The sequence below is a fragment of the Acanthochromis polyacanthus genome, chromosome 4 (genome assembly GCF_021347895.1).
Source record: "Acanthochromis polyacanthus isolate Apoly-LR-REF ecotype Palm Island chromosome 4, KAUST_Apoly_ChrSc, whole genome shotgun sequence".
NCBI classification, from domain to species: domain Eukaryota; kingdom Metazoa; phylum Chordata; class Actinopteri; family Pomacentridae; genus Acanthochromis; species Acanthochromis polyacanthus.
The window spans coordinates 32,869,622-32,881,982 of record NC_067116.1 but is presented as its reverse complement, the minus strand read 5'-3'; the positions used below and the strand labels follow the sequence as shown (position 1 = coordinate 32,881,982).

The window sequence follows — 12,361 nt, the reverse complement described above, 5'->3', positions numbered from 1 at the left end:
GTTCCTTCAAAAACTAACTGCTCCACAGGGGATCAATATCAGGATGTAACGTTTTTGTTTGAGGTCTTTTGAGCACAAAAATGGGATAACTTTACCTGGTGTGATGTTAAAGTCTGCTCTGTCCTTGCAGAGGAAAACATACAGATATAGATTGACTGTGGAGTCTGCTGCTCCAGGTGCTTGTTCAGCAGTCTACACGTTAAATTACATCAGAGAGCCGCATGCATGGGCTGTAGATGCTCTGTACGCTGATAAAGTATCTGCAGTGTGTCTGAGCATAAGGTGCAGCCAGAGTCCTTACATCCTACTGACTAAGCAGTTTTAAAGACGTTTCTCAGATAGCAGCCATAATGAAAAGCCTCATATTAGAGCTTCATTAAAAAAAAAAAAAAACTCAACCCAGTAAGGTGTTCACACTTCCCCAGTTCATCCATTGGTCCTGTGCCACAGCTTCAATACCTCTGATGTTATTACGAAGCTCCCACCAGTGGCTGAAAACTACTTACTGAGCAAGACGCTTTTGTTGTTTCTCAAAAAACAAAACAGCTACAAAATAACTTAAAACCAATACAGTAACTTAACCCTCCTGGCCTCATTTTTGGGCACCAAAAAATAATGTTTCCTTGTCTGAAAAAAAATCCAAAAATTCTGCCAAAAAATTCCCAAAATTTCTGAAAATTTGCAAAACCTTCAGGAAGAAAATTCCAATACTTCCTTAAAAGTTTTATTTAAGATAGAAATTCCCCAAATTTGGCAAGACAACTCTTGTAAATGTTTTCAAAAAATAAGTAAAAATCTTCCAAAATATCCTAAAAATATCTAAAGTGATTACATATATATCAATAAAACTTCTATTTTCTTTAAGAACATTCACATAAAAATCAACCAAAATCCAGCAAAATTTAAAATTCTTAAGAAACATTTTAACATTTCTTTTTTTCCACCAAAAAATGTTCAAAGATTTCCCAAAAATGTTGAAAATGTGGACATCAGAAGTTCACTGTGAAAACATTTTTTCCCCCACATTTTCAAACTTTAAAGCATACTCACACTCCCACCTATGAGCAAATTTAGAATAATCAGTTAACCTCAGCATATTTTTTGGACTGTGGGAGGAAGCCCACACACACACAGGGAGAACATGCAAACTCCATGCAGAAAGACCTCAGTAAAGCCGGGACGCGAACCAGGGATCTTCTAGCTGCAAGGCAAGAAATGCTAACCACCACGCCTCTGTGCAGCCTGTAAAATATACAATAACACAATAAAATAAACAGCAATATGCATCTAAAAGAAATACAAGTCATAAAATGTCACGATGCCGCTAAGTATTGAAAGCCATTTTAAACAGAAAGGTTTTGTTTCAAAAAGACCTAAATCGGTGATGGTGCACATGTCAGGAGGGAGCTTGGTCCAGAGCCTGGATGCAGCTACAGAGAACACCGGTCACCCCAATGTTTGTATTTAGACATCAGTACTTCAAGCAGCCGCTGATCTGGATGACCTCAGAGCTCTTTTTGGTCCCGTAAAGTTAAAAGCTCTGGTAAATAAAGTGGAGCAAGACCATTAAGAGCTTTAAAAAGAAACAAAAGTTTTAAAAGAATTCTCGACTGGACTGGAAGCCAGTGGAGGTTTCTTGTTTTCACATATTTTCATGATTAATTGAACACCAAGCAAGATACTTTTGTTGTTTCTCTCAACTTTTTGTGTTGATATGGGACATCTACCTTATCAGAGTGACATACCCGTTTGTTTTAGCAAGACACTAAGTAGGATGTTTCTGTTGTTTCTAATCAAAACGTACTTTTCTGTTGTTTTTGTGTTTGTCAAAACAAGAAATACTATTTAGTTAAAATGAGAAACAGTCTTTTATGATGACACACCTTCTTGTTAAAACAAAATACTGAAAGATACTTCACTTTTCCTACGAAACAAGACATTTTCCCATAAAATTTGATCTTTTTTTGTTTTATCAGCATTGTTAGAATGAAATACTTTCTTCATGAAAAGGGATGCTGAACAATATACTTGTGTATTTATTGCTAAAAACACATTTTTTTTATTATATCCGAGACATTTCTTGTTACAGTGACGCTGTTTAAAAAATTCCGAGCAAGATGCTTTTCTAAAATCCTATCACCATTACTTTCTCTCTAAAATTAGATCCTTTCCCTGTTGAGCAAAATGTTTTCTCATTCAAATGAGACATTGACATTTTAACAACATACTTTTGTGTTTGAATGAGATACTTTCATTATAAACAAAGATGTTAAGCAAAATACTTTTCCCATCAATATGTGTGACTTTTGTCATTGAATGACAAACCTGTTTGTTCAGAACAGATACTGAACAAGATACTTTGATTCTCAATAAACTAGGATGCTCTTCTTGTAAAACCATTACTCTTTTTGTTGCTAAAATGGGATACTTTTTAGTTATGAAAAGATACTGAGGCATCCTGTTAAAAGCAATATGAGCCTGTTTTGAAAGAGTAGAATTCAGCAATAAATCTTCCGATTCAAAAAAACTGATTTGAAATAAAATTTTTAAAAATGCCCTCCCAAAAATTGCACAGCAGTAAAAGACAAAAACAAAACAAAAAAAACCCCACATATATATATATATATATAGATTTAGCATTCTACAGCATCATCTGCATCAATCTTTATCACTCTCAGCTGACACATTTTCTGTAACTATGTCATGTAAAATGTGTGTATAAAGGTCAGCTGGCTGTAGAATATCCTGATAGTGTGGATTATGGTTTCATAGCATCGAGGACGTGGATAAGAGAGGACGGTCCTCTCCATCGCCGCATACTGTAACCCATCTCTGCTTCTCAAGCCATATACTATGATTGATGTCATTCGGTGCCATCAGTGACGGCTTAATTTGCCGTGGAGTATAGGCCCGCTGAATGGAAAAAGCAACTTAAACGGACCTAAATCCTTGACAAACAGATGCGAGCCAGATGTTACTGCTGCAGAGACCCCCAAGATGGATTTAGGCGTCCACCAACTGTATGTATATAATCAAAGGAGAAACAGCCCGTTGTTCCATCAAGCAAGATTAAGTCGGCGTTTTATCACGTCGACCGCATAAATGCATCTAAATATGTACAGGAGGAGTGTACAGTATCTACTGAATCATACTTTATCTCTGTGTGTTTTCATCTGTACAGAAAACTGATGAACCATGGCAATCTGTGTCAGCTATGGTCTTACATTTATAACATGACACTGTTCCATAAATTCTGTCCCATGCCATGCTACAGCTGACATGATAAAGACTTTTACGGTTTCATTATCGCTGAGCTTTTCCTCCAGTAACTGTAGTCACATGAAGTCAGTGAAGCTTTATTGGAGTCAGGTACATAACAGTTAAGAAAAAGTTTTAATAGTGGTACAGGCCTTTACATTGGTGACCTGCAAGGGCCTTTTACAGAAAAGTAAATACAGTAAAGAGGGAGTACTGTGCTTCCAAAGAGGGAAGGGGTTTAGCTTAATCAACAAAATGTGGGTCAAATGGTGACATTTTATCATAAACAGAAGTCATTATTTATATGAGCATTATTTATTGCTTCAGATATTTGCATTTAAAGAACAGCCTTGATCTAAAATTCAAATCTTAAATGTAGTAACACAAGACAACTCATTAAATAGTGGCAGGCCACGCAGGCATAAAGTCACATGATCACATTCAGACTGCAAACATAACTCTGCTGAAGTGAGTGTAGTGCATGCAGCTGTAGTCGTGGGCGTCATGGAGGGAGACTGAAGTTATGCAATGACCTTAAACGTGCTCTGGTTGGAAGGTATTTCATTAAAAGAATAGTACTTTGCTGTCTTGCCTAAATGTAAAGAGAAGATTGATACCATTCTCAGATAGAGCTAGCAACCAATTAGCTTAGCATAGCGACTTATAGCAAGGGAAAGCTAACCTGACTGCCCATACCTTTAACCCTCGTGTCATCCTGCGGGTCAAAATTGACCCGTTTTGAAGTTTGAAGATGTGGGGGGAAAAAAATATTTTCACAGTGAAGCTTCTGATGTCCACATTTTCAACATTTTTGGGAAATCATTTTTTGGTGGAAAAAAGAAATGCTAAAAATGTTTCTTAAGAACATTTACAAAAAAAATAAACCAAAATCCCAAAAAATTCACTGGATTTTGATTGATTTTTGTTGTGAATATTTTTAAAGAAAATATTAAGAAAATATTAGAAGTTATATATATATATCACTTTAGATATTTTTAGGATTTTTTGGAAGATTTTTACTCATTTTTTGAAAATATTTACAAGAATTTTGGGGGATTTTTAAAAAAAAAAAACTTTTGAGGGAAACTTTGAAGGAATTATTGGAATTTTCTTCCTGTAGTTTTTGCAAATTTTCAGAAATTTGGGAAATTTATTGCTGAATTTTTGGACTTTTGTCAGACAAGGAAACAACATTTTTTGGTGACCATAAATGAGGACAACAGGAGGGTCAAAGCTGACAAATAAACACCTAACCTTGAACGTAGCTTGTCTCATGGAGTTCAAAATCTAGAATTGTTTGGCACTAGACATGTTCTTAGAATATGTTTTCATGTCTTTACAGCACATTATTTGTCTCATGCTGTACATTTCTGCAGCATTTCTTCTCCATTTTGGCTCCTGTCTCTTTAAGACCCCCTTATAAAAACGACAGCCTGCTCTGACTGTTCATCTGATCTGATAAAAGTGCAGTAACACCAGTTGTGTACAACCAGATCAGTGAGCAAACGCTGCTGTAGTGTGGAAATGTTGTCTGACGTTGTTTAAGGGCTTTCTCTGAGAGAGAAATACTCCTTCTGGACTTTGTGAGTTAGACCTTTCACATACACAAAAAAAAATGTACAACACACGGAAGGAAAGGGTTAACCTAGAAAGCATATGACAGTCTCTTCAGGCAAGTACGTAATGCTGACTGCAATTCCCATCCATGCTAAATTCTACTTTACCTTCATCCAATTAAGCTGCAGTAACTCAGAGGTAACACATCTAGATAAACTGCCCTCCTCTGTGTGTAGTTTTTATGCTAAGCTAAGTCATCTGGCTTTACATTTACTGTAAAGGCAGAACGGCATCAATCTTTTTTAACCATATTTCCCAAAAAGTACCCATAATTTAGCTATTTCTTTAAATTATCACTATGCTTTGCAATGTAAATTCAGATGTATGCATGGATCTCTAAAAATAATAAATACATGATTTAAAAATGAAAATGATGCTGTAACCTTGTGACTTTCTGTCTTCGATAACCGAAGCTCAAATCAGTCTCTAATCTACATGACAAAAAATGTGCTATATTTGCTCAAAGCATCCAAATATATATCAAGAATATCTGCAAGTTATCATCAAAGCTTATAGAAACAGCAAACCTATCTAAAAAAAACAGCAAAACAAGATGTTTTTAAAAAGCACTGTATATTCTGTAAAATCTGCTAAAGCTCAAGCTACTCGGTTCATTTCTCAATATCCAGTCAATGAAGCGCTAGACTAGAGTAACACTGTTACTGCATATGCGTTACATAGAAGCTAACCTTACTGGCTTAGTCGTGCTGTTCTAAAAGCAGGGCGTATTTACAAGTTCCTTAAACTACTACCATACTTACATACATACAGACAGGATTCTCAACATGGTGGCTTGGAAACAGAAGCTGCCACTATCACTTTAGCTTGAAATCTGTCCCTGTTTGATCTCTACACAAACAGAAACTCAATACCTCATGAAAAGTAACAAAAAAAAAAAAAAAAAGAACAAAAAGAGTCAAATATTAAATCAAAGTTGTAAACCTGGCTTCTGGAGAAAGTAACTGCAGGAGATTTCAGTGCATTCATGATGAGTTCTCACACTCTGAAGGCAACACATTTAAGCATGGCTATTCATCTGCTTTTAACAAGGAAGCAAAGTTCCATGTGCCAGGGCCCAGCGTCCTGGACCTCCAGCCCATTTGGACAAAGTAAGAGTTAGAAAGGTAAAAGCCAGTTTGGAGTAATAACACAGTAAAAAAAAAAAGTTGTTTTGCATAGCATTTGGCCTGGTTGCACAGCCCTGTCGCCCACAAATGTAGTTCCTATACAGCAAAACGGTATTCTCAGTTATCTTTTGAATATCCCCCAGGTGGTTATGATACTTCACACATTATAAACATGCTTTCACCATTTATTGATCAACCACCTACTCGATAAGGCAGGATTTGAAACCTTGGTAACCCAGTAACTGGAAGAAACCATTTTCCTTCACCTAGCATGTAGTTTTGATGCCTAAACCTAATCAAACATGGAGTGAAAATAAAAAGTAAACAGTAAATGAAAACAAAACTTGACACTTTGGTTACATTGAATGTATAACGTATGCAGACTGGATGCAACACTAAACCTCCATTCTAATCAATGAAAGTGGCTCCACCAGATGTCTGAGCAGCGAGCAATGCACTGTGAAGATCTGTGCTGCAAACGTAAAAATAGACTAGTCTTCTATTTACATTTTTATACAAGGTGTGCGCAGCCCTTTTGCCAAAATAAAAAGTCATAAAATGTATATATTTTTTGAAAAATAAACTACTGGTACACAGGAAATACCTGCTTTGTATCAAACAAAGCTTCTACTTTGGGGTCTCCATCACCCTATCAACACTTATTTTTCCAGTGCCAGCTAATGATTGCTTTATAACTTTCTTCCCTACAAATACTACAGTGATCTGTAGACATTAACTTACTCATTTTACACAGACTCACTAAAAATCTAAATATCATAACTGATATACCCAGACCAACCCAAAACTAAAGCTTACTGTTTTGTTTTGCACAGCCCTTTGAAGTGCATGCACCGCAGTTGTGGCCACCAACAAGATACATTCTGTGGTATATCCACCTAAAACAGTCCGCATATGTTTCATGTTCAATGTAACTATAAGAATAATGGTCATTTATGGGATGCAAATTCTGCTTTCCTGGGTGAAAGTCCTGTGACTGACCTCCTTAGAAGGATGTTGTGGCTCTTTTTGAGCTGGAAGAATTTCTTTTTATGTCTGTCTTACTTTTCGTTTGCTTCAAATCTACATCTCTTTTTTTAAAAACACAAATGAAAATGCACTCTAGTCGTATAGGAGCATAAATTTGGGGAGACAGAGTTGTGCTGTACCATCATCCACTGTAGACTCAAGGAGAAAATATGAATCCCAAATGCTAACATTTTAAAAGATCAAAATTTGGCAGAAACTAATCAGATAAACTAATAAATGAAACTTTTTGGGTTGTTGATCATACATGTACAAACTCAAGGCAAACATGGCAAAAGTTTCCTGAAGCGACACACATGCAATGTTATCTGGTTACCTAAAAAAACACATCTATGATACAAGGACTAAGTGCTTGGCATTGTTTTTGATTGCGTTCCAGTTATCAAATCCTGAAGCGGTTGTCAGGAGCATGAACAACCCTCATCGCAGAGCCTAATCAGCTCCTTTAATCACTGGTTCCCTATTGAGATACGTGGCCCAGTACACCAGGTTGAAGGTCCCAAACAGCACTGGGAACACTATTCTGGACATCTTGTCAATCTTGCTCACGCTGTTGTAAGTCTTTTTGGGATCTGGGGCCTTGGTTTCAGATGGTTTGAGCTGAACAGCCGTGCTGTTTGAAATGGTCGAGATGGACGCGTCCTTCGTAAGGTTGGTTGTGTAATTCACACCGGCTGAGCAGGTGTTGTTTGGCTTCTTAGACAGGGCTAATGGGTCTTTTTTCTGTGGAGGAAAAAAAAAACAAGCACTGATTCAACAAAAAGGCTGCTGCACATTCATCATTCGACATAATCAAACAGGTAGTTAATAAAGGAGGCACTCGCACACACAAGCAGAGCAACAGAAGATGTCCAGTGAAAGCTGACGGTGGGGATCAATGTCCTTGAGCAGTAATGAACTGGCACTGTGCCACAACACTGGCAGAGTGAACGGGGAATTTATTGATTCACCTTTTTTCAACTTCTGCATCTTCCCTATTTATCTCTTACTTTATTATCGTGTAGGACTTGTTTTTACTGTTATTCTCTTTCCCCACTGAAACCTAGAGGAGAGAAAAACGAACAGCGAAGGAAACTGGAGTCAGTTTGGACGACTGGTATAAGCTGCACTGAGTAATATTTAAAATTTAAGCAGCTACTTCATTGGCTTTATGTGATGTGAAAGGTGGCATTTTTAGTTATGAAAAACCCCAAAGAGAATTTAATCCTTCTCAGATCACTGTTTCAGTTTCACAGTGTGTAGCTGTAACTGTAGACTGAGTTCGCTCTAATCAAACTGCTTCCAGGCCCAACAGACTATCGTAGCAGACTTTATCATATTACTAGCTGGTGAGCACGGTGAAGCATTCAGCACCTGAAGACAGATTTTTTTTTCTAGGCTTTGTGAAGACCAAAAATCAGCTAAGATAAATTGAATTTTTTTTGTGAAACAAGAGATGCAACTGAAAGTGAAAGCTAATGTTGCTCCACATCTGCTGGATGCGTAGAAAACACATTTGCTAACATTTAAGCTATTTTTAGCCACAATATGTCAATTGTGTGTGTAAGGTTAATGTTGAGTTCTCACCAAAGTAGCAAAAAAAAAAAAAACCCTCAAAACAAGACAAAAACAAAATCCACCCATCCATTCTCTATACACCGCTTTATCCTCACTAGGGTCGCGGGGGGTGCTGGAGCCTATCCCAGCTGACTCGGGTGAAGGCAGGGGACACCCTGGACAGGTCGCCAGTCTGTCGCAGGGCTACATATACAGACAGACAATCACACTCGCATTCACACCTACGGGCAATTTAGAGTAACTAATTAACCTCAGCATATTTTTGGACAGTGGGAGGAAGCCAGAGTGCCCGGAGGAAACCCATGCATGCACGGGGAGAACATGCAAACTCTATGCAGAAAGATCCCAGGCCCACCCCGGGATTCAAACCAGGGATCTTCTTGCTGCAAGGTGAAAATGCTAACCACTAGTCCACTGTGCAGCCCCAAAAACAAAATAAAACAGATTATTGCTGCTGTTTTTCAAAATGTCCCCTTGGGAATCAGTAAAGTGTTTCTATTCTATTCTATTTTTTTTCTAGCAATGGATGGAGTAAATTGTTGATGAGATATGAAATTTTTTCAAAAACCAAAACTGAAACATTCATCTCTAAGCAGAGGAGAGCCTCTACGACAGCACTTATCCCGAGATCCATTCCCAGACAGTTTCAGCACCACTGACAACACGAGTCACATCAGTGTTTGGTTGCGTTGTCCATGTGATTCTGGGGTGAAAATAAATACCCGGAAACCCTCACCTGTCAGTTAAAACTGAGGAAACATCTTGGATGATATGTGGAATATTTTCAAGTTCATCCTTTTTCTGAGACATTCAAACATCTACAGACTCACTACTACCAAGCCATGAATTACTAAGACTAAAAACACAACAATCTACATCTGCTACACGCTGATACTCTGGAAGGCCACTACTGAATAATTGTGAAAATAATATTCTCCATTTTCTAACCTCCGGTACTAAAGTTGAACAGAAAACAAAGCAACAAAATAAAACGGATAGCACCTTCTCAGTGTGTAGAATATTACAACCTCAGTATGAGTAAACTGTCGGTACAAACCTTGGGCTGTTGGGCCTCCATCGCCTTTTTTCCATCCCAGGCCCAACTCCTTTTGGTGAAATAATTAACCGTGGCGAATTCAATGAGGGCGGAGAAGACAAAAGCGTAGCATACTGCGATGAACCAGTCCATGGCCGTAGCGTAGGCCACTTTGGGCAGCGAATTTCGAGCACTGATGCTGAGAGTGGTCATGGTTAGCACGGTGGTCACACCTGGTGGTGGAGGAAACTGGGTCAGCTTTACTCAATACACTTGCTATTCAGTTTTTATTCCAGCAGATTAAGTCATAGAAAAAACAGGGCACATATCAGAGCATTATCAGCAGATCATGCAGAGCATCACAGAAATATCATTTGGAAATATTTGTGTATTAAGCGCAAAACTAACACCTCAGCCTGAAAGCACTTCATTCATGCTCCAGGTAAATTCACTCAGTGATGTTGCCATTTTAATATAGTGTAAGATATTGAAGTTGTCTCCCTCCCTAACACATCTGCGTGTTCCAAACTCACCAAACACGGTCCGAGCTGGCACAGACTCCCTGTTCAACCAGAAGGAAACCTGCGACAGGATCACAGTCATGAAGCAAGGCATGTAGGTCTGGATGACAAAGTAGCCGATCTTCCTCTTCAGGTAGAAGTGAGCCATCATCACAGTGTATTGACCTGCACAAAACATCAGAATAGCGAGTTGACATTTCAGTTTTTTTCATTCTAAAGCTCACTGTGCATTTTAAAGAAAATTACATGCCATAAATCGACAGAAAATAGCTTGTGAAGCAGAAAAAAGTGGAGTATTCTTAATGATTTGATCCCAAATATTTATAAAATGCTTTGAAAACAACAGTTTAAAAAGTTCTTTGACTGACAGTGCAAAAGCAGGATCCTCACAAGACAGCTGAACAACAATGAAGATAAAGTTCAAGACTGCAGGTGCAAAAATTCAAGATATAATTATCCATAAATACAAATAAAATGTTTAAAGCAATAAAACCTTAATAGTCAAGTCACTGTTATTTATTTAGTGTATATAAACCAGCAGCTGATTGGTGCTACAGATTGACCTGACAAGTTTAAATTTTAAGGTAAGATTTTACAGTTTTGTTTTTTTAATCTTACTTGGTATATAAATAAACAGGGAAACGCAACAATATTTATATTTGAAATGCAATTTTGTCTAGAAGAAATCCTACAATGCAGCCACAGTGCATTAAATCTGCAGTAATGTAATTACAACAATTAGACTATCAAAATCATGTAAAAACTGCAGGCTAACTGGTCTGCATTATTTGCTACAGTAGTTCTTGTGCTGGGATCTGTTTTCAAGAATCATATCAATAAGTATGTGCACACAGGTCCACTCCGACTCTTATTTCAGTCTAAAATAACTGGGCAAAAATGATTTAATAAGCTGCAAATACCAGCTGTTTGTGTTTATTCATATTTCATGTAGGCTAATAAGGCTAGCAGGTGGAGTTCACTGTGACTGACTCAGTTAATCTAAAGACAACATACTTCTTTCCTGCAGTCGAGTAAGTCGGGGATTTCAGTCAACCAACCCTGACACACTTTGCAGAATCTTTTTTTAATCACATAGATTGTCCATACTGTCATTAAAGGCCTGCTTGTCATTGTGCTGTTTTAATTTCCTTCAGTGAACAGGTGTTCTGTCGTCTCCCCGTGCTGCATCTGTGATTAACTTCTCTCCAAATGAACTTTACTCGACTACATCCCGGCCAGAGCGCTGCCTCGAATGCGTGAGCTAAATTATTGAAAAATCAGGTTGGTGGGGAACTCATCATATCCTGTTAACCAACTGAAGATTGCATTGGAAGGATTTTTTTTTCTTTCAAAAATCCTGTCGAGCCATGGACTCTGATAAACTATAGAAAATCCACAGATGACTGCTGCTTTCTCCTGGCAAAATCGGATTTTTCTGTCTCACTAATCCCTTGTCACAATCTGCATCCTGTATATCTCCCTTGCTCTGCCTCGCCTCGCGGTGTCTCTCTCTCTCTCTCTTTCTATGTGCATGAGTGTCTGAGTGTGTGTGTGTGTGTGTGTGTGTGTGTGTGTGTGTGTGTGTGTGTGTGTGCGTGTGGTTGTGTGTGTAACAGTCGGTCCATCCCATTCTGTCAGGCCAGGCCACCCTTCATTGGGAACATACATCCTTGCCCTGCCTGAGCGAGAACACTGAAACAGACCTGGATCAGCGGTGATTACAAGCAGGTGCACAGATGACTGAGACGGAGGGGGGCTGAGAGGGACCGGGGGAAAGTTTGGATGGTTCTGAGCGATGCAACGATGAGCATCATGTCCTTAATGAAAAGGGCACCTGTGCCGCCTTCGCTCCGGAGACCAGCAGCCAGCAGCCCTGCTCTGTGGTGGCACCGCCGGGCTCACCCCGCTCTGATCTGACCGCCTGCTGGGCTTGGAAGTGGATGGAAATCTGCGAGGTGTGAAAAAATGCGGTTGTGGTGGATTTTACTGTTTGGTTTTTGGAGTGTCTGCGGGGAACTGCCATTCATAGCGGAGAACAACGCGGCTATGTTGGTCAACTGGTAAGTACAGAGCAGAACCATCTGTTGAGCTTTGCCCCTTTCTGTTATGATCTGGAGGCACCAATGTGTGTAATGTGAAGAAATTACAAGGTTTGCCGATTGGCAGTTCAATGTGTGCGTCCATATTTTCATCCTCTTTGG

At 38.7% G+C, this 12,361-nt stretch overlaps 1 protein-coding gene across 2 annotated transcripts in view; it reads right to left on the bottom strand.

The window, feature by feature from the left end:
* Positions 1–3,340: 3,340 nt before the first annotated feature.
* gabra5 (gamma-aminobutyric acid type A receptor subunit alpha5) overlaps positions 3,341–12,361 on the bottom strand; it is a 30,932-nt gene continuing 21,911 nt past the window's right edge. For both annotated transcript variants that reach the window (XM_022201958.2, XM_051946928.1), the window contains 3 exons: positions 10,173–10,325; positions 9,661–9,872; positions 3,341–7,769 (listed from right to left, as the gene is read on the bottom strand). In XM_022201958.2, the coding sequence (XP_022057650.1) occupies positions 7,479–7,769; positions 9,661–9,872; positions 10,173–10,325 (656 nt within the window). In that variant the 3' untranslated portion in view covers positions 3,341–7,478. The remainder of the gene's footprint in view (positions 7,770–9,660; positions 9,873–10,172; positions 10,326–12,361) is intronic.